General features: G+C 33.3%; 1 protein-coding gene and 1 long non-coding RNA gene across 2 annotated transcripts in view; one reads left to right on the top strand and one right to left on the bottom strand.

Moving 5' to 3' along the window:
• Positions 1-23,942, bottom strand: part of Ac3 (Adenylate cyclase 3) — a 399,292-nt gene that overhangs the window by 49,859 nt on the left and 325,491 nt on the right. The window contains exons 7-8 of the mRNA XM_072532716.1: positions 20,295-20,453; positions 296-434 (exon numbers count right to left, since the gene is read on the bottom strand). Coding sequence (XP_072388817.1) covers positions 296-434; positions 20,295-20,453 — 298 coding nt within the window. The remainder of the gene's footprint in view (positions 1-295; positions 435-20,294; positions 20,454-23,942) is intronic.
• LOC140440783 (uncharacterized) lies at positions 8,395-9,811 on the top strand. The gene is made up of 3 exons (XR_011950931.1): positions 8,395-8,577; positions 8,678-8,926; positions 8,986-9,811. It is a non-coding gene; the product is annotated as an uncharacterized lncRNA (long non-coding RNA).

Here is a 23,942-nt window from a genome sequence, read left to right as displayed (position 1 = left end):
TAACAAGGACTGTATATTATATGGAGCGTATGTATTGCATTTAGTTAATTTTGTATACAGGGAGTTTAAATGCTGAATAAATTTAGGACATTCAAAGAAGATGTGATCGAGGTCACCTAGCTTACCGCAATGTTTGCAACTATCATTATCGATGACTTTAATTTTAAATAAATGGCATGGGTGGCATGCATGTCCAAAGCATATTCGATTTATAGTAGTAATATATTTACGAGGAGCTTTGAAATTCTGAAACCAGGTTTATTTATAATTATAGTAACTTCGGTTTTTTACTTACTGGAATGAGCACTTTAACGATGAAGTACGTTTTTAATCCTGCTATCCTTAATGATTCATCCCTTTTCTCTCCATAGCCGGGCTCCACTTCAAACTCCCCATTTAGGAAGGATAACGTTGCGTCGGATATGTGCACTCTCCTGAAATATATAATGCCTTGTAAGTCTGAGTGCAAACTTAAAGCGAAAATGGGTTGAATTCATAAATGTTAAATTTTTTTAAATATTTACAGAAAGTTTATTTAAATAGGACTCGTAGATATATATTTAAGGTTAAAACGTGTATTATTCCATAATTTTATAATCAATATAATTTGTTTTCGATTAATAATCTAGTTTTACTGCTGACGTTTATAACACCAAATTAATTTTAGAAGAGTGTACATATATTTTACAATAGTGTACATTATAAAAATTCTCTATTATGCTACGAATCATCATGCAGTAAGGTAATAATTCAGCTGAGATTATCAGAAACAACTACTCAAAAAAGCAGTATAGGTATACCAAAAATGAAAGATTCCTAAGGATTTTAAGAAAAACAATATATATGTGATGTATTCGACCGTTACTTGATGGAAGTTCATTTTATCAAGCAATATAACAGCAAAAACTTTTGTTTTCAACAATTCCACAAATTTTTGCTAATTTGCTATACCCACAGCTGTTTCGGCAGTGCCTTTCTCAATTGAGATATTTTTGTTATACATCTAACACTTTATAGTCTTTAACTGAATAAGTTGGGGAGGAGAAAAATGTGTGTCACAAGTTCTTCTTCTTCTTCAGTGCCTTATCCGGTCCGGATGTTGGCGATCATCAAGGCTATCATGGTTTTGTTGACTGCTCTGCTAAACAGCTCCGCTGAGGTCATCCCAAACCATTGTCGGAGATTTTTCAACCACGAGATACTACGGCGTCCCGGTCCTCTTCTGCCAACTACTTTACCCTGCATAACAAGTTGAAGAATTCGATATTTTTCTTCGTTCCGCATCACGTGGCCGAGGTACTCAAGCTTACGTTGTTTAATTAAATTAAGCACTTCTTTTTCTTTTGTCATGCGCTGTAGGACCTCAACGTTGGTGACATGGTCCACATAAGATATTTTTAGTATCCTTCCTGTCACAAGTTAGTCGTTCAGAATTATATCTTCTTCTTCTTCCTTCGTATATGTAAGCTTTAAAGCCTATTTTTACTTCAATATTAGTTCTAAATTGTTTAAATCATCGCACCATCTTTTCCATGGTCTGCCAATACTTTTTCGTCCATTTGGTGACTTATCGTATTATCCTATGCTCTGCCATTCTACTTATGTGTCGTTTTACTCCTGTTCCATTTTGTCACCCATCCATTTATGTCTTCTATATTTCATGCTCTTATTATGTTTTCGCTTCTCTCCCTATCCAACAGGCTTTTCCCTGATCTTCGACGAAGTATTTTCATCTCTGTTGTTTATAGTAGTCGTCTCGTTTTATATGTGTCAGGTCTTGTCTCCGCCGTGTATGTTAATATACGTCTAATTGCTGGTTTATAGATTCTCGTTTTTGTGTCGAGATTTAAACTAAAGAATTATATTAGATTATTATTTAGACTAAAATAACTATTTATTTATACTAAAAGAATTATGTCTGTATTTTTTAAGGCCTTTATTTTGAATGTATGGAATTTAAAATTGGTTACTAAAATAATGGTTATGATCTAGAAGGTGAAGTGCGTAAGTAAAATCTGTGTTTTTTATTATCGAAAGCCCTTTTATGTTCTGCTATTCGTTTTTATAAGTTTCTACATGTTTGACCGATGTGTCCTTAGGCAATCGCCACATATAAGTTTGTATACGCCACTGTGTAAGTGCTTTTTTTAACTCTTGTTTCTTAATATATTTGCTGCAATTTGTAAGTGTTTGTCTATTTTTGACGGTATCTTATCTGTATATGTAATCGAGCAAAAAGTACTAGGTTTTTTTCTCTGTTTGCGGAAAGATTAATTTCAGGGCTTTCTTATGCAGTTTTCGGTTTCAAATTGTTATAGAGTTTTTGTTTCAAATATTGTCTGTTCGTTGTAGTCATTGTTCGCTGCTATTTGTCTAATGATATTCAAATCGATCTCGAAGTTTTTTTTAAATATGGGAATTTCTATTAATCTATGCAACATGCTATATTAGGCTGCCAATTTATGTTGTATAGGATGAGATGATAAATTGTGTAAAGTCATGTCAGTGTGGATAGATTTATGAAATACGGAAAACTCATGTTTGTTTTCAAGCCTGATAATGTTTAAATTTTTTTTCTTTCGTCTTTATAGAGGGGGGTCTGGAATCTTCAAAGGACATCTCAGTCCAGGGCGCCGCCTGACTAACTTTAGTGCAGGATTCGTTCTTCGTACTACCGGCGATAGTTCCCGAGGTACTTTAAAATGCCCTCTTGTCGCCGAGTCTTGGCCGAACGCCTACCTGCTAAACCAGACCCTCCTCTGTCATCCCGTGATCCGGAAGCGGAATGCCGCTGTAAGGCCGGCATCACTTCCGAATCACTACCTTTATTCATTCATTCTCCATTCATACACATCCACACTCTATTCATCAGCAAGGAGGTTCCCTGTCTCGTTCCAGGTAGCGCGTAGAAGATACTCATCGCTCCTAGTTCAAAATTATTTCCAGATGGGCATTTCCTCCTTTCCCACAGTCTGACTCACGCATTCCAACTCACACAGTGTGACCCACTTTTCTAGCTTCACCTTTCAGCATCATTCACTCTTACCTTTAGCGTTGGTTTAGCAGTCTTTCTTCCTCTTCCTTTTTCTTGATCACTGCACGGATATAGCTGTGTATGTTAGTCCAAACTAATTTATTTTCAATCATTCTCTCAATTATTTCTCTCACTGTAACAAAATTCACACCTGTCTCTCTCTCCATTCTGTTCCTTTCCACTATCCATCTGCTGCAATCTAACATCGTATGTGTCACAGTGTCCGAGTATCCACAGTATAGGCATTCATCTGTATCAGCCTTTCCGATCCTATAGAGGTAGGCCCTAAAACACCCGTGTACTGTGAGCACCTGCGTCAGGAAATAATCCAGTCGCCTGTGGCCACAGTTCACCCAATCTCTTATGTTCGGGATCAGCATTTTCGTCCACTGTGCCACATCTTCCGTGTTGTTCCATTCTTCTTGCTATCTTTCAACTGACCTTTCCCTTTCCTGTCTTTTCTCGGCCACAGTAAGGTTTGGACCTCTTCTCTCATAAAGCTCTTTTCTTTCCACCGCCAAAACATGCAACGGAACACATCCAGTGATGATCCATAAGGCTGCTGCAGACACAGTCCTGTAGGCACATGCCACTCGCAACAGACTTGTTCTGTCTACTCGTGTCATGAGACTCCTACAGGCAGTTATCTCTACCGCCTCGCTCCAGACTGGTGCCGCGTAGAGGACGATCGATTGTACAACACCGTGTAAGACCCTCCTCCTTTCGGATTTGGGTCCTCCAATGTTCGTCATCACCCTCCCCAACGCAGCCGTACTATTCGCAGCCTTCGAATATATAATGATATATATAATGTTTAAAACTAGAAAATTTAAAGTAAAGTAGTAAATTAATATAAGAAAAGAATTGATCAAGTTGTCTGTTAGTTTGTGTAAAGCATACCAATCGTCCACGTATCTCTACCAATAAAAAAATTGTTTGAATACTATACAGGATGTTTTAAAATCTGTTTCTAGATAATCCAGAAAAATATCTAAAATCGTAATGAGCTTAGAGGATTACCCATGATAAGTCCAGCAATGTTATTTGTATATATTTGATTATTAAACTCAAATTAGTCTTGATTTATGCAAATTTAAAGTAGATGTAAAATTTCAGATGTAATGATTGGATTTATTATATTATGGTCCAAAAAGGTTTTCTACTAAAACAAAAGTTTCTGTGCGAGAAATAGGTACTAGGAAAAAGATTTTTTACGTCAACTGAAATAAATCTATAATTGTTGGGTAATTAAAAATGTTTTATTTTATTAACTAGTTCTATTGTGTTTTTCACGCTAAATTCAGGTGAAAATTTAGTGTTTTAGAAAATAATCTCCAAAAATCTTTTTTAAATTTTATATGACGAAGCTATTATTGTTCTGAAGCTATTTTCTTGTGGCATGTTAAAGTAATTACTATTTAAATGGGAATAAGCCATAATTAAAGGTTAAAGTACGTTTAACGATGACGAAGCTGTATAAAAAGAAACTAGTCTTACTACAAACTACTAATAAAAGAGCATAATTTAGGGGTTTGCGGGTTCATAATATTGAGGTATTTCTGTTCTGTTGAATTTAATATTGTTTTTAAATTCTCTAACGCCAGTTTAATTTGTTTTTAATACTTTTCAGTCGGATCTTGGTTTATAGTAATAATATATTGATTTTTTAAAAATTTCATTGTTTTGTTATTATATTCTATTTTATCTATAGCTAGCGTTACCTTTGTCTGCTTTTATAAACACTATGTTGTCTTCACGTCTACACTAACCTTTCTTTATTTTCCTTCAAGACATTTATCATCATTGTCAGCCCATAGTCGTCCACTGCTGAACATAGGCCTCCTCGAAAAACCTCCACTCAGATCTATCTGGCGCTGCTGCAATCCAGTTGGTACAAATTCTCTTTATGTCGTCAGTCCATCTTGTGGATGGTCTTCCCGGGTTTAGTCTATCCGCTCTCGGTCTCCACTCCAAGATTTTTTTGGTCCACCTATTATCCTTTATTCTACCGACGTGTCCTGCCGACCTCTATTTAATTTTGGCTATGTGTTTTCTAATGTCTGCTACACCACTTTTTCTACGGATTTCTTCGTTTCTTACCCTATCTCGCAACGTTATGCCTAACAATGATCTGTTCATTCTACGTTGCTTCACTTGTAGTTTTCGTGTAGATGTCCTTGTTCGGGTAAGTGTCTCTGCGCCATATGTAAGGACAGGCAGGACACACTGATTAAAGGCTCTTCTTTTTAAGCTGATAGGTATATCACCTTTAAAAATATCACGCAGTCTTCCATATACTGCCCATCCCAGTGTTATTCTTCTTAGCAGCTCAGAAGTTTGATTATCTCTGCCAATTTTTACCGTATGTCCAAGGTATATGTAACTGTCAACAATTTCAATTTCGACGTCTTCTACCCTTAAAGGATGGCTCGGAACTAAATTAGTCATTATTGTTGTAGGTTTGGTAGTTAATATTTAGACCCACTTTACGTGCTGCATAGCTGAGTTCATTCAACATATCACTGGCAGCCTTTAGGTCATCTGAAATCAGAACAATATCATCTGCGAATCGTAGATGACTAAGCATATCACCATCAATATTTATTTCTTTACTTTCCCATTCTAGTGACTTCAGAGCATGTTCAAGTAAACTAATGAACAACTTAGGCGACATAGTATCTCCCTGTCGAATACCTCTCCTGATATGTATCTTATTGGTAGGACCGTGCAGATTTATAGTTGTTGTAGCATTTCTGTATATATTTTCTATAATATTGGTGTACCTATGATCAATTCGACACTCTTCCAATGCCTTTAGAAGTTCAGGTAGTTCGATAGTATCAAAGCGATAGTAGCTTTATGAAAGTCTATAAATGTTAGAACTAGAGGTCTATTTTATTCAATTGATTTTTCAATCAAGACTTTTATGCACCGTAGGTGGTCATTTGTACCGTAGTTGGGGCGAAAACCAGCCTGTTCTCTTGGCTTATGTAGCTCAAATTTTGCTTCCAATCGATTGGTTATTATTCTGGTATAAAGTTTGTATAAATGGTTGAGTAGAGAAATTGGCCTGTAATTCTCTAGGTTTATGTTGTCACCTTTTTTATGCAGAAGAATTGTAATGGAGTTATTCCAAGCTATAGGAATTTTTTGACTATACAAGCAGAGATTAAAGAGGCCTCGTATTGTTTCAGAAGAGAAGTTCCGCCAAGTTTTATAGCTTCTGTAACTATGCCATCATCTCCTGGCGCCTTGTTGTTTTTCATTTTTTTCATTTTCAATAATTTATCCATTATCATTATCATTATATATCATATTGATTATATGTCATCGACCTAGAGTCAACATATAATTGAATTTTGGAAAGATGTAAACCCATATATGGATGTCATAGCCACAAATTCATTGTTAGCTTCAAGTACCTAAGGCACTGAAGATGATCGGATTAGATCGAAAACGTTATGCTGCTACTGTATAAATTTTGACGACACTTGTAAAAGTTTTAACTATATGTTTTAATATACCTAAATACAATGGTGAAGTGTTTTAACTTCTGTATGTTTTTTTAAACGATGGTATACAGCCAACTACTGGGATTTTCCCATTAATTTTCCTAATATCTCTTCTCACAGCTTTCGATATGTCTTTATTGAGTGCTCGAATGGTTTGTGGGTCAATATCCCTTTCACTTTGTTACTGTCTTCTTTCTGTTATTTTGAGTTGTGTTTCTAAAGTGATCTTTTGATCTCGTTTAGTCTTTGGGCAAAAAACGTGTGTGCCAGTTTAAGTGTACCAACTATTTGTTTGTTCAACTCACCGTTTGGTATTATACTGTGAACAAGAGTGTTAATGTAGTCTCCAAATGCTGTTTCGTCTTGTGAAAGTGTCCAGTGAGAGTATTTCTTTTTTATTATATGACTTCTATCTAAGTAAGTAGATATCTTAATGGTAGCTCTAACCATCCTATGGTCAGAGATTGTCGAGAATCTATTAAGAACGGTCACATCTTTAAATATGTATTTTTTATCTGTAATAAAGTAATCTATTTCGTTGCGGGTATTTTCGTCTGGGATCCTCCATGTCCAACGTCTGTGTGGCTTCTTGTAGAAAAAGCTACCCATTTGATAAAGATTTCATCATCAAGACTTTTAGGTAACAGAAAATCGCCAGCGATTTTTCAAGTCACATACAAACTAGATAGTTTCACAACGAAAAAACACAATTACATCTGTTAAAGCGTACCCTGAGTCCGAAGTAAATTCGTACAATTTGCCTAAAGGAAAAATAAAAATGTAGAATAAGATTGATGTTAATAAATAAGAATGTAGAATTAGAAAAGATACACAAGATACACTGATAAATAACAGAAAAATGTGCAAGTCCTGCCTAAAATATTGACATAATTTTTTGCTAAAATACAGTTAAATATTTAGAGATTTAATGCGAAATAATTATACTTTGGTCTTAAGTTTAAAAATTGCCGTCTTTATTTTCATAATAGGTAATAGAGCAGGTACTACATGTAGGTAAGAATGGTTCTAACTTGTCTTATGGTCTCAATATGTATATATTAGACAACAAATAACTATTCCTGTTTGCTAGTTCCTCCTGCATACAAGTGATGTAGTGCTACAAAATACATCTTTTTTAATTAAATGTTTGTTTTAGTCTTTTTTAATGTATTATGTTTGTACTTAAGTGATTTTAGTTTTAACTGATATCACAATAATTTCTTTTTTGCACAAATACTGACCAAAAATGGTTGATCAGTAACTTGATAATTACAAGTTGGAGTAATTGTACACCCAAACTTACATCAAAAATAGAAGATCAATATTTTTCTACATTGTTACACTGTTGTTTGTTATGAATAGATAATTTCAATAACACATATTTTTAAAATATACCTTTCAATAAATATAAATAACTTTTAAATAATATAACACATCAATACTTACAGTCTGTTACCAAAAATATTCTATTTTTATAAATTAAAGGTGGTATAATCGGACCAGCTCTTTAAGATTTGGTTTAAATCCAATATATACCCGGAGAGTGGGGTGGGTAAAATGTTATGGCCCAATTTTATCGGATAATGCCGCGTATCAGACCATTAGCCATAACCCAGCGGAGGTGTTGTTGTCACCTATCTATGGTTGTCACCTGTCAAGAACTACACTTTATGTTTATAGCACAGTATAGACAACAACCAGTATTCCCACTCCGCTTTGGCGCGAAAGTTCGCGCATTTTACTCGCGCAGACAGCGACGCCATTTTCTCTGGACTCCGAAAAATTTGACGGCTCTCATTGGTCATTGTCATTTGTCATAGATAAATAATATAGAGGCCATTGTATTTGTTTACTTTTTGTGTATTTATAGATACAAATAAACTTTATACATTTTTATTTCGCAATTACGTTGTATAAGTACGTCGATATGTACAAAAATAAAAACAAAAAGCCTTGCCACACTTGTGCAGCTACAAAGTGTTGTAATAATTCTAGGAAAAGTATTGTTTTCTTTCCAAAAGATGTTAATAGGTGAGTGTTAAATTAGGATTAAAATTGTGTATTACAGATGTTAAGATGTTATATTATTTATTAACGTTTCATCGTGTATTAAAAAAATGTTTGTATTTAGGCAAAAATTTGGTTAATGGCATGTGGACGAGAAGATTTATTGAATAAGGCAGAACGTTTACATAGAAGTCATCGTCTTTATGGTACTCATTTCGACAATAAGATGTTTCTGAATGATATGAGAAATCGATTACAACCTTCTGCAGTTCTCACAAACTTTCCTTTAACAGAGGGCTCATCAACTTTTGATCATAATTATTCTGCAGTACTTAGTCCAAAACATGTCTTCCAAGATGTCCTATTAATGAAGGTAAATAAAATAAATAATTAAGATGTAACACATATGTAAGCTTTCTCTTTTTCTTTTAGAAGTAGTGAAAAGTTCAGCTATGGATATAGAGAAAAATGTTAGTATTAAACATAAACCATCTACTATAACTGTACTTCAGGATACATATTACTATTACTCCTGGTAAAAACAACATATTCCATGGAGAACCTGAACATGTAACTACACTTCCAGTAACACCAAGTTCAACTCAAGTGTCACAACAATTATCAATAAATACTCCCCGAAAAAATGTATTATGAAGTACAGTTATACAATTAAGGAAGAAAAACCATTATTTAAAAAATAAACTTCAGAAGTTACAGTCTACAGAAAAGAAGTATATTGACAATTGAAAAATTGAAATTTTATAACCTATTTGTGTGGATATTTAATAAAAAAATGTTTAAGAATTCCATAGTTGTGAAATATGTGGCATATACTCAAAAAGTGTAACCAATTTGTGAGATACTATTGTATATTCATATTTAACGGATATGAAAATAGAACTGGTGAGACATATGGTAATCTAAAAATGCCTACTGGTGATTTTATTAACTTTATTAGTATACTTGACTGTCTCTTTCACAAGAATTTTGACATATTAGCTGTACAGCCAAATATTATTAAAACATATGTTTCTCTATTTAGTACAATAAATTTTAGCCACCCTTGTGAACAATTTCCACTAAAATATTGTAGAACTTTATTTAGCTGTGTATGTTTGTACTATTCATTAAAATTCATGAAGAGAAATTTGAAACTGAAAAACATGAAAATATAACCAAAAGAAAAAATAATAAATTGATTATTTGGAAACATCAATAAAGCATTATTTACTTATTTATAACAATATAAAAAGTCAAAATACTCTTTATTTATTACAGTGATCAGATAATATCGATTAATAATTAATATACCTATTTAGGGGTTTTCTTCACATTATCTTATGTTTTTAGTGAGATGTAACTAAAATATCTGATCATATTCCATAAAAATGTATTGAGTATTACTTCTAATTAATTATATTGACATTAATCAAGATCAAGTAAACAACAATGTAAAATATCATTCAAAATCACATTTGAACAAAAGCAATTGTTTATAGAATAATCCATACTCCTAAATTAATTTAGCTAATTTCTTTTCATATTCCTTTGGCATATTAATTGCAAAGCCAAATATTATTAAAATAAAATATTGTATAACTTTATTTAGCTGTGTATGTTTATAATATTCATTACAATTCATGAAGAGAAATTTCAAGACTGAAAAACATGAAAATATAACCAAAAGAAAAAATAATAAATTGATTATTTGGAAACATCAATAAAACATTATTTACTTGTTTATAACAATATAATAAGTCAAAATACTCTTTTTTATTACAATGAACAGATAATATCAATGAATAATTAATATACCCATTTAGGGGTTCTCTTCACATTATCTTATGTTTTTAGTTTTTAGAGATATAACTAAAATATCTGATCATATTCCATAAAAATGTATTAGAGTGTTTCTTCTAATTAATTAATAATTAATTATATTGACATTAATCAAGATCAAGTAAACAAAAATGTAAAATATCATTCAAAATCACATTTGAACAAAAGCAATTAATTATAGAATAATCCATACTCCTAAATTGCTTTAGCTAATTTCTTTTCATATTCCTTCCCGTTCACTTCTTCAGAATTTACATTTCCATATATCTCATCGCAGAACTAATTATGGTTCAAATATAGGTATGATCTGACTTCTCATACATGCAAACCAGTGCTCATGAGATATAATTTGTTTAACTTCTGAAATTTTAAACTACAAAATGATACTTTGTAAACTTAATGTGTACTTGTTTTATACATGTATATTTGATTTTTATCTGTAATTGTATTTATCTACAATGTATTTTTGTCTAATTTTGACAGTGGGTCTGTCACCTTTGTTATTATTAAATAAACAAATAAATGTAATATCTAATGCAACATGTAATAATAAATGAAGTTCATTTAAAAATTTATTTTTTATTTCCACAAATACATTCTTACCATTAACAGGATGACGCTACTTTTAGCACTTTGTACGATTCCGTTAGACGTCTAATGTACATCAACAAGGATTGTAAGAAAAAACTCAAAGAAAAATTGTGCTATGAAGTACAGTTATAAAATTATGGAAGGAAAACCATTATTTAAATAAAAAATTCAGAAAACATTCTGTACATTCTACAGAAAAGAAATGTGTCGATAATGTGACAATTGAAGTACACATGGCACTTACATCTAAATTTTGTCCTTCGTTAAATTTAGCTAATTTCATAAATGTTCAAATTTTACAGTCTAGAAAAAAGGCAAGAGGTAGAAGATTCAGTAATCAGTTTAAACAGGATGTCTCTTAATGTACTTCAAGGGGCCAAAAGTTTTACAAAAATGTTTTGTGTAGCAAATTTTGTTTACCCAGCCCTAATATATTATTTAAAAATAATATACCAGACAGCTACTCAAAAAGTGTAACTAATTTGTCGGCTAAAACTGTATATCAATATGTTAATGTATATAAAAATAGAACCGGTGACACATTTGGTAATCTAAAAATCCCTACTGGTGATTCTGCTGACTTTATAAGTAGGTATACTTGACATTCTCTTTCAAAAGAATTTTGACATATTAGCTGTAAAGCCGAATATAAGTAAAACATGTTTCTCGACTTAGTACCATAACTTTTAGTCACCTTTTAAACAAAGTCCACTCAAATATTGTACAACTTTATTTAGCCGTGTACGTTTGTACTATTTGTTAAAATTCAATAACAGAAATTTCAATACTCAAAAATATGAAAATAAAACTAAAAGAAAAAATAATAAAATGATTATTTGGAAACATCAATAACACATTATTTAATCGTTTATATCGAAATAACAAGTCAAAATAGTCTATTACAATGAACAGGTAAGATCAATCACTAATCAATATACATATTTAGGAGTTTTGTTCACATCCTCTTGTGTTTTTAGTGAGATATAATTAAAATATATTAACTGATTTCAAACTCTGTATTTGAATTTTGAAATGAAACTTTGCATTTTATTCTACTTTATAACCATACAGCTTTAAAACTAGCATATTTATTAAAAACTGTTGCATAACTCTCCATTTGATTTTTTTTTTGATAGTGTATAAGACAGTTCTGTAACAAATAGTTGTGAAACTTTAGAAAACAAAATCATAAATACAACGCAAAACAATTTTAGGTTTTTTTTTTTTTTTTAATTTCTCGAAGAATGAAAGAGTAGCAAGAAGAGTTTTGAAATTGGTTGAAATTAAAATCAATTTTGTTAAATAAATCAAAGTCGGCTCTGTCGCGTGCATATGTGCAGGGCCAGTCCACGGTTTTCGTCCAGAAAATATGGCGTCAAGGTCACCGAATTTTGTCTAAAAAGATCAAAGGTACCGCGGTAGAGTGAGAATACTGGTTGTTATCTATACTGTGTTTATAGTTTAAATTTTTATTCAATAGTGAGGTTAATTGTATTTTTACATTGTGTTAATTGTAATTTTAATGTTTAGAGCAAAGAATATGGATTATTAACAATGATTTGAATAACCCCAGCGTATATATATATATATATATATATATATATATATATATATATATATATATATATATATATATATACCTTAGGTGTACACTACTTTGTCAACGGTAAGTTTCTAACTTAATATTATATCACACCGTCTGTATTTTGTGGTAGTTTATTCCTACTAAGTTTCTAACACTAACTTAACTAAATTAAATAAGCCTTGTAATCTATACCCCTAATTACTTACTAAATATCTAACTTTACTTGTGATCTAACTTAATCTAATTATACTTTAAACTACTAATTATAATTTAAGGTTACTTTTATTTCAGATATTAATAGTTTCAATTATCTAAACGTCTGGTGGAAGAGAAGGTTATTATAAATACATCAGTTGTATGTAACCACAGATAAACTATTTGAATATGTGGCTAGTATTAACCCAAATATGGTAAGGTAGACGAAATGGTTGCAGGTTAAATGGTTAATTTTCACCAAGTTTATTGTCCACTTTCCTTCTTAGGGTCTATAGCTTGGTCTTCTTTATATCCAATAACCCTACAATCAGCTTCTTGAAGTTGTAGATCCAAACGACGAACAGCTTGTATAGAAGCCAATAAAAAGTAAACACCAAATAGAAGATTTAAAGGAGGAGAAGAATATAAAATAAAAGTATAAGGTCTGAAAGTAAAAGAATAGTCTTAGCAAGTGTTTAAGTTGTGATTGATGGAATAATAGGTCTTAGATAGGACTTACCGATGATGTAAGGTGACCTTAATGTAAAATAATTCTCAATCAAGAATTTAATCCGCTATAAGCGCCTATTTTACAAATAGAATTGATTCCTGATCCTGTTGAGGTGAAATTAAGTTTTAAATCCAGAAATTTTCTGTATATTCAGTACCCTTGGCACACGTGAACCCAAAAATCTCAACCTTTTTTCCTCCAAAAAAACAACCCAACAAAAACCACAGATCCAACTTTTAAACGAACTGATGACAAGATATCCTGTCACCAACCTATTAGGACAAACAATTCAAAGTACAACTTTTAGTTCCATGAACCAATAAACTGACCTTTAGAAGTTGATATCAAGTAACCTGTAAGAAGAGGTTAAATGTCATGTCACTCAAGATAAGCATACCCTGCCATTAACCTAACATGTGACAGTTTTGATAAAGAAAACATTTGATAAGAAAACAATAACCTAAACAAGAACAATTTGAAAGATATATGAAAATACTACCAGAAGAAAAATCAAGCCCTTTATGAAACTATAACTAAGTAAGTTTTTATAAAATAAATTCAAAGCCAATTTATTGTCTATTTAATTTTTAGTTTCATTGACCACATAAGGAAAATAAACAAAGGAAATATTAAACCTGTAATAAGTCCTAATCTAGTTAATAATATCTTTTCCTCTCAAGAAATATCCCTTTATTCGTTGCATAGTTAATAGTTGCAATAAAACCGATTATCGCCCGTCACCAGTTTACCATAACGGTTTTTTAACTGTGTTTTTTCAAACATTTGTTAATAATCCTTGTATCGGCATGTAAGTACTATTTAATTAGTTAATTTTAATTTTTTTAGATTGTTTTTACTTAGTTTTTACTTAATCAATTTAAATTAATCTTTATTAATAACACACATATAATATTGGCAGAATTACTATACATTCTGTGCCAGACAGCACCTTAATACAGGTTATTATATTTTAAGCATTTAGTTTACTATGTACCCTTGATCTGAAGATGCATGGCAAATTTTAGTATGAGAAACTCGTTGGTGGTAGAATAAATTGATTGTAAGTCTTAATCTTATTTCTTTTCACCTATTTAAAATGGACTTACACATGCAACATATTCAAGATATTTTATCAGAGGCTTTAAAGCTTCCAAAAAAATAAATCATACTTTGACATGATAAAACAACGGTAAAAAATGTTAAAGTAGTTTCTTTTGCATTCAAAACGATGCATTGACATGAGAGTGGAGAAGTTGCCGCAATTCTGAATTGGTGACTATATATGGTAACGAAAACATCTCGTCAGACCGATAAAAGCTAACCGGATAAGATGAACAAGTCATGTGATAGGATCAGAGAGAGAGAGAGAGATAATGTGCTAGAAACAGTGTTTTTTGAGAGCTCAGACAATAGGAAATGGAAGCACAAGATCGTAGAAGATGTAAGGCCATAGTGGATGCAGCGAAGACTTACCCCGAGTTGTAGGGCCAGTCAAGAAGAAGAATTACTGGAGATAGTAAGGAGGCCATTGGGACACCATTTATTTGTCTGTGAAATTGATTTTGGAAGATAAAATAAATGGTAGACAAGATAAGTGGTCTTGCAGGATACTGTATTTAGTTTCCAGAATATTTAGGGTTTAGTCTATAATAATCGTTGTAATGAGTGATACGATGTCGCAACTTACTAGAATCGCTGACGGTGAGATAGAATATTGTTTAAGAAGTTCGATAAAATAAAATAGGATATATATATTCGGCGTGTTCCAGAATTTTGAATTTTCTTTATTGGCGTTAAGAATGACTTGATTTTGATTTGACTAACGTTTTTTTGAGAGCTTTCCTCTGGGAATGGCTAGTATTTGAAGTAGGAGACTTTAAGTTTCTAAGAACCCTAGCGATATCTTGCCTAGCTATTTTAGCATCTTCGGAAACTATATTGATCGTCAGTTTGACAGATGATTGTCTCAATTGAAATGTGACTTGGTGTAACAGAGCCATTAAAACCTTTGGTTAAAATGTGGTAATAGTGAAAATAGTTGTATCAGAAAAGTTATAAACCAGTATGTGTCTCTGAGCTTCAGACTTAGAGTCAAAAGAGTTCAGGGTTGTCTGTATGCTTGAACATACAGACAACCCTGTATGGTTGAGCTTACAGAGAAGCGCAAAACTGGTCATTCTAATATAAAACTAAGATAAAGAAGTATGGTGTTTGAGTTTTAGTCTTAGATTCGAAAGTGTTTAGGCCTTGGTGTATATAGGATAGACAATAAAAAAATGAATAAATTACCAGATATTGAAAATATTAGTATTTGTTACATGTAGTTTTTGTCTAATAAAATAAATAGCTTCACGAAGAAGCGCAAAACTCGCCTTTCTAAGAATTTTGTAGATAGAAAAAAAAAATAAGTGTGGTGTTTGAGTTTTAGAAATTGAGGCCTCAAAAAGAAATTAAAAAGCAAAAAGTGAGACCCCGAAAGCCCTGAAGAATCCGTCAGAGAGGGCGTCGAAAGCTCGGCCAGTGATAATAGACTCTTTTTTTATTGACAGCATCATAAATAATATCAGTTTTAAATTTACACTCATAATGATCTCGTTATCCAGATATCCAGGATTTTATTATTATATAATAATAAAATATGAGGGTTTGACAAAATTATCTATGTACTTATTTTGTAATAATTTGACGATCTGAATTAGTCTTCTTTTTACAAAGAATTTATTAAAATACCCAATTTCCAGAAAACTAGATAATAACTTACTTAAAATATGTGAAATTTAAAGCAGTTATTTTGCTTGGAATTTATCCCCCGTAAACGAACTTCTCATTTTCAAAAGCCCATTCCCATCAAAAACGACCCAATTGTCTAACCGCATCCACCACATTAACTTTTCCTCATCCAGCTAATCCTATCCTTTCTATTTTATTTGTTAGATAGCTTCACGCTTTCGAGCCAGAGCTGAAGAAATTGTAACATTAGTGCGAGAAATTCAAGTATGTAATATTTAAAACGGTTAGACCCGTTTTATTATTCTGACTGTGCTAACCTACCACAATTGCCGTAGAATTGAAAATTGATATGTACATATCTAACAGTTATTGTTAGATGGGGATTATTTTATGATCAAAGATGTTAGATTAAGTACTTTTTAATGTTTTACTTATAAACGATAGGATTTAGTTTAAAGATGATGTATTTAAATTCTATTATCTCGTTTAAAATAATTCACAAATATAAATAACGCAAATCTTTTACTTGGCAGTTCGGCTTCTACATTGGACGCAGTTTTTTAAAAACAGTTTTGAAATAAAAATAAATATCGTAATTTTAATTCAAGCTTTACAGTTTCTTTACATCCATTTCGAAGTGAATGAATGAATGAATTTTTTATAAAACCTCGTTTCAGCTTTTTCAAGAGTGACTTTTATTGGGGTGAGCAAACGCAAGTCCACGCTCTCGCCGCCATTCCTAGTTCCAGTATTGTTCTTCGTAAGCTAGTAACCAAGTCTACCAACAACATACAATTCTCATTTAATAAAAAACAATTCCATTCAGATTGTCAAGCCATTTGTTGTTCAGTGCAAACGCATCGACGTTGTTAGCTGTGACTATAGCTTCTCCTAGGATCAAGTATTGTTGTGCAATGAGATTGGGAAACCACAGAAAACAAATCTCCTCCTGTCCTTAAGTCATTTAGTGCGACTCAAAAGGAGAATATGTGTGTAAATATGACCTCCGTAGTACAACGCGGAGTCAGGTACACAGTTCAGCGTCAGCCGCTGAACAGTACGGACGTGGAGTATAAGCGACACGTGAACACCTCACGTGAAGAGTTGCAGCATTGAGTCGAAGCCGGACTTATCAGTCTGTGCCGTGAATGAAAGCACGCAGAGCGGAGACTAGCGTAAGCAGCGGCCGAGGCCACTAGAGGCAAAAGCCTATGCCGAGACAAAGCTGAACCGGGGAATTTGTATTAATCGAATTTTCACGGAGGCTAAAATCAAGGCATAGGTAAGTCAACAAGTAAACGGGCTTAGCCCCTCGTGATACTCCTATGCGGTGGATTGCCTTCCCACTAGAGGAAGACATAAAACCAAGAATGGTTTTAAGAGGACTACCTCCAAACACAGACATTACAGAACTGTTCAATACTATCAAAGAAGAGTATGATATCGAATGTGAATCGATAAAGAACATAATTTCCAGAAAGAGTAATAAAAGAAATCTACCAATGTTTGTGCTGACACTGGAGAAGGAGGAAGTTAAAAAAAGCCAGGCGCATTACTAATCTGATGCACATGAAGGTCCACATCGAGGACTTCAGAAAAGCAACTGGGCCCACGCAATGTTTCAACTGCCAGATGTACCGCCACGCGCAGGGTGCGTGTTTTAAGACACCTAGATGCGTACGATGCGGAGAAAATCACTCTACAAGAAACTGCTAAATGCCCCGAGAACACAAGGAAAAATGTGCCAACTGCCAGGGGCAACACCCGGCAAACTTCAGAGGATGCCACAGAAGTCCAAACTGGGGAAGAAAACAACCCCAGAGACAACAAGCCCCGTAAAAAAGGCCGCAACAAACATCAAGCGGATCTTCCTACGCCCAGGCAGCAAAAGCTCAAAATACCGAGAACACCATCTTGATCCCGAAACAACAACAAGACGGCCTAGTGAACTCAGTTAAGGAACGGGTCACTAGAATTGTCCAAACGGCGATCGCAGACATAAAGCTAGCACTAAACTAGTGCAAGCAAATAGGGCATACTTGAAGAGAGGCTCCTGGAACCCAGGAGGCATAAGGACCAACCAGAATATACTGGACGAACTTGTCAATAGATATGAAATGGACGTCGTGGCAATACAACAAGCTCACGAACAATATCAACATCAAATATCAACATCAAATTACCTCCGCCTACATAAGACCACAAGACCTACTGATTAAAGACGACTTAAATACGTTCCTAAACGACGAACCCTCAATCATAATAGGAGACCTAAACGCAATATTCCCAAACTGGAACGACAGAGCTACGAACAGAAACGGAAGACTACTAAACACATACATAGAAAATAATGACGACATTATGACAATGGGCACCACAGACCCAACGCATTACCCAGGAAACGGACTTCCTACACACATAGACATTGTAGTAGCAAGAAACCTAGGACTACAAATAGAAATACAAACATTAAACGAAGGCACAACGGACCACAACCCCATTCTATTAGAACTAGGAACGTGGGAAGAAGAAAGTACAATCAAAAGAGTTAAAAAGAAAACAAAGTGAAAAAACTTTAAAAGACTCGTAAGCAATGGAACTAACATAGTTATAGTGATAGAGAACCCACGAGAAATAGAAGACAGAGTCCTAGAGTTGGAAAACATCATCCAACAGGCACTCAGAAACAGTACAACAGAAGAGGAAGTAGAAATGCACACGGGAAGATTTAAGGATATACCACAAGAAATAAAAGACTTAATAAGGAAAAATAGAGAGCAAAGCAGACAGCAAGAAGGACAAGGAACTAGGCAGATAAAAATAGAGCAAATAGTCTAAACAGAGAGGTCAAAACAGCACTACAACAACACCGTAGTGAAATCTGGGAAAACTATATAAGAGACATGGAGGAGCAAGGACCAAATATGCAAAATATTTGGAATCTCCAGAGAATACTGAGAAACGACAGAAAGCCAATCCCTCCATTACATGGAGAAAACGGAATAGTCTACACCGCAGAGGTAATGAGGAGTGCTTTCGAGAGAGGGTGTACAATAAATTACCAGCCAGACGAGGACATGGACTTCATAGAAGAAGTCAGAAGACAAAGAGAAAGACCCAAAAACCCGAACAAAATCATCCCTGCTACATCACCGGAGGAGTGAAACGAGCTAATTAAATATAGCTCGCTGAAAAAAGCACCTGGTCACGATCAAATAACGAACAGGGCTCTAAAATACTTACCAGCGAGAGCCATAGTATTTCCCAAACAGATGGAAAGAGGCCCATGTCAGAATGTTACTAAATCCCGGAAAAAACAGCACATTCCCGCAAAACTACAGGCCAATCCCCTTACTACCTGCAATCAGCAAGATACTTAGCAGACTCCAAACTGAAACAGACAGATTAGATAAAATACCCGAAGCCCAATTCGGTTTTAGATCAGAACACTCTAGTGAGCTACGAGTACTCAGATTAACAGTACAATGAGTACATAGCAGCTGGATTTAATGACAAACAATTCACAGAAGCTGCCTTCCTAGATGTAAGCAAAGCTTTCGACAGAGTCTGGCATAAAATACTGATCTACAAAATGAGAAGATACGGTTACAGCGGAGCAATGACAAGACTAATCTCTTCGTACTTGAGCAATCGTAGTTTCAAAATCCGGATAGGACAAGTCCTATCTGAACTCGGGAACCCGGAGGCTAGAGTGTCACAGGGATCGGTACTGTCACCTCTACTGTACACGATATACACAACAGATATATCTAGAACACCAGGTACACTACTAAGCCTCTATGTAGACGACACAGCAATAGCGGCCAAACAAAGAAATGTAGACATAGCGGTAAACAACTTACAAACAGCGCTAGATGACATAGATGACATGTCAAATTCGTCGCTGTTGATTCCATTGTGTGTCACGCTGTATTTCGCCTCAGTGTACAGTGATTTATAATGGAAATTATTTGGCTGGATGCTTCTTAGCTCTAAAAATTTCCATAAAGCAGCATGAGATACGCTGTCAAAGGCACGCTCGAAGTCAACAAAAATCATGTATAGGGATGTGTTCCATTAAACCGATTGTTCCATTATTATCCTCTTTTTTTACCTCTAATTTATTTAGTACTAATCTACTTTAATAATAAATCTTGGCTGAAAAATCTAATTTCATGAGGGGTTCATTTTAACTTGTAAATATAATAAATAAAATTTAAGGCAATTTGCAGCCTTTCGTTCCTAAATACTTTTTTAATTAAATGTCATTAACGATCATTAAGTACTTACCCTGCTAATCCGCTACTTTCCATTTTATTTGCCAGTTCTACGTCCTTAGAGTAAACGTCGAATTGCCACTGTCTCTGACCAAGTACGCCTGCCAATACGGCCCCTGTGTGGATGCCGACCCTCATGTCTACAGGGGAATTTGCCGTTTGTTGGACGTATCTGAAATAGAATTTAGCTTTAATAAAGGATTTGCCGAGCTCTAAGCGTAGGATAAATTCGACGAATTTGAATTCGGTTTGGGTGTTGCCTGGTCTCGAATTCTCGGGTAATACACGTGTGCCATCGTTCAGGATTTCAAAATAGATTGAGCACTATGTGGTAACATAATTAGAGACTGTTGATAATTTTTGAAAAAGAAACTTACATTTAGCCAAATTTAACTTTTTTTTATTAAAAATCTGAATAGACCTTTTCTATGAACTTTCTGATTTTAACATGTAATTGCAGGTATCTTATTAATGATATAAAGGGCTTGAAAGTTCGACCTTAGCTACACTATTTATGTTATGATACCATAACTTAAAATAATTACCAAACATCTTGCCCTTCTTTGCGTGCCATCTCCGCTACGGAGGTTGGCAATCATTATGGCAATTGATGTGCATCCGTACCATTTCCTCAAGTTACGCAACCATGAGATTCTCATCCTTCCTACACTTCTTTTGCCCTGGATTTTCCCTTGTATAATTAACTGAAATATGTTGTATCTTTTAGTATGCGTAACATGCCCCAGGTATTGCAGCGTTCGTGTCTTGATGGTTTCCAATATTTCCATTCTTTTATCGACTCTTCTCATGATTTCATTGTTTGTTACATGCTCAGTCCATGATATCTTCAGGATTCTTCTATACACCCACAGTTCAGATGCTTCCAACTTTTTCGTAGTCGTCACATTAAGTGTCCATGTTTTTATCCCGTAAAGCAGAGTCGAAAAAATTTAACAATTTGCCAGCCTAACTCTTAAATCTAATTTTAGTTATCTTGCACAAAGTATCTTTCTCGTTTTATTGAAGTTTGTTCGTGCTTTCTTTTCTCGAACTTTGATTTCTTTGGAGTAATTTTTAGTGTGATTAATTATTGTGCCAAGATAATTGTAGTTGTCAACTTGTTCTAAAGTTTTACCGTTAATTGTCAGGCTTTCATCATTATTTTGGGTTTTTGATATCCTCATCAAATTAGTTTTCTTGATGTTTCTTGATAATCCATATTCTTCTCCATAATCATTTATCTTATTTATTAGCTTTTGGAGATCTTGAAAGTTGTCTGCTATTAGGATAGTATCGTCCGCATATATAATGTTGTTAATGGATGTTTTATTGACATTTATTCTTGTTGTTTCTCCTTTAAGAACTCTTTTCATAAATTCTTCAGCGTATGCATTGAATAGTAGTGGTGACAATACACCCCCTGTCGCACTCCTCTTTTAATTTCGAACTCATCTGATGTGTGTTCATAAATTCGTATGTGTGCCTGCTGTTTATAATATAGATTTGTTATACAAAAGAGGTAAAAGAAATAAATTAGACTTACTCACAATCAGTTTAATAATTTTACTACCCAAAACGACCGGTTTCGTTTTCTAAAATTGGCAAAGCATCATCAGGTCAGTGGTACAAAGTAAATTAAACGCTTAAATTATAAAAAGCCCATATTAGGGTGCTGTCTTATAAAGATATAGATCAAAAAAGTTATAATAATTATGCCAATATTACATGTCTGTGTTTATTAATATGCATAAAATTGCTTTAGCAGACAAAGTAATAACCCACAAATTGGTAAAAGATAATCTGTTAAGTTGTAATAAATTAGAAATAAACAAAATACTACTTACATTCCGGTACAAGAGTTTTTATATAATGATTGGTGATACATAGTTAAAACTATCCCGTATTGCTGATAATGGGTGATCTTAGGTCAATGTTGTAACGGTCTGACACATTCTACGTTTTACAAAAGAACAAAACTACACCCAAAACCGTTTTCTTAAATGTATTTTCCGTGAAGTGTGATCGTTTATAATGTAAAACATTAAATTTTGCGTTTTTTTGCTTATATTTCAAATGTCTTCTTATTTGTCACCAAAACTCAAAATTGAGTGGCTCAGAGCCAAATGTGCCTATCCAACATAGTTGTAATTTTTAAGTTCAGTGCACCTCTGCAGATTATATTTTTATCTAAACAAAAGCCACACATGCCTATACTTCAAATAACTTTAGAACCCGTGTTGCCATCTATTAAAAATATTGCATTGAGTGACGTTGATTCTTTTTCCGATTTTCATGAAAAAGAAGAGGAGTATTAGCCTGGTGAAAGTGATAGTGAGACAACAGGTGTGTACTTTGTATTATTCGCGATAAGATAAAAGGATTTTTTATTAATATTTCTTTAAAAAACTGTATTATACTTAATATATTGTTGTATAGGCTATTCCGACTCTACGTTATCATGAATTTTTTGAAGAAATTAGATGATTCACGATAGGCTTTAATTTAATTATTAAAGTTACTTTTTGTATACCATTTTTTTATTTTATTTTATTTTAGATAATGACAACGACCATGTGACATCTGAAACGCAGTCCAACACTCTAAAACGGAAGTCAAATCGTAAGTTGTCCAAACAGTTCGTAAGAAAGCAAACAGTTATGAAGGGGTGTTTTAGATAAAGGTAAGACTGTTTGTTTAGAAGTATGCAAACCAGGAAGTTGCTGTAGAACTTCTAATGAAGTAATCAAATCATTGTGATCAAAATTTTGGTGTCATTGACAAGGAAAAAAAATATCACGAAAATTTATTTGTATCAGATGACTGAATAAACGTAATAAACATCTCAAAGAAAAGAAGAATAAATTTTGTACTCATAAAATGGAAAAAATGATTTATTCAGTACCAAAAAATTGGAGCACGATATTGTAAATAGAAAGAAAGCAATTACAGGAGAAACAGTAGAATGGCTTAAAATATCCTGGATTCAGTTACGACCATTTGAGCTGAGAAAAATGTATTTTAAATATAACTATAACACTGATTTTTAATTTTCTATAGTAGACTTCACGAAAAAGATCAACAAATCCATACATGAAGTTAGATTTATTATTTCTCGAAGGAAGAGGGATAACAGTAGAGAAAAAGAAATATCTAAAATCATTGTTAAATTACATGCCTCCTATCCACCATGACCATTTTAAAACTCTCAAGTGTACCAATAAGATGAATACAGGTCTAGCACAGATTCAAGAGGAAAAGGAAGAGACGGAGTAATACTTTTTTTCCAGTTTAAAATATTTTTCAGTTTTATTAGTACGAAAAACGCTTATACAACATTTGTTTCCTTTTTTCTTTAAAAATAAAGCTAATTTTGAAATAATTTTATTTCCCCAAAATGTTATGTTACTTTATTTAGAAATTTTTATAACCGATGAACTTTACCTTCAATGATCTCAAATAGTGAATTTGTTGTAGTCCCCTCTGGTTCTGGAATACTCAATTGAAAGTTCATGTCATAGGTTTTAAAGACATATCTTTATAAATGGATATTTTACTACAACTGGTCAATGAAAGAAATCAATTTTATTGATCTCACGAGAATCGTCAAAAATGGCAGAAATCGCGCCAAGTTAAATATTCAACACCTTTATAAATGCTCTAC

Source organism: Diabrotica undecimpunctata, chromosome 5, assembly GCF_040954645.1.
Source record: "Diabrotica undecimpunctata isolate CICGRU chromosome 5, icDiaUnde3, whole genome shotgun sequence".
Lineage (NCBI taxonomy): Eukaryota > Metazoa > Arthropoda > Insecta > Coleoptera > Chrysomelidae > Diabrotica > Diabrotica undecimpunctata.
The sequence above is the reverse complement of the archived record's forward strand: the minus strand, read 5'-3'. Positions and strand labels throughout refer to the sequence as shown.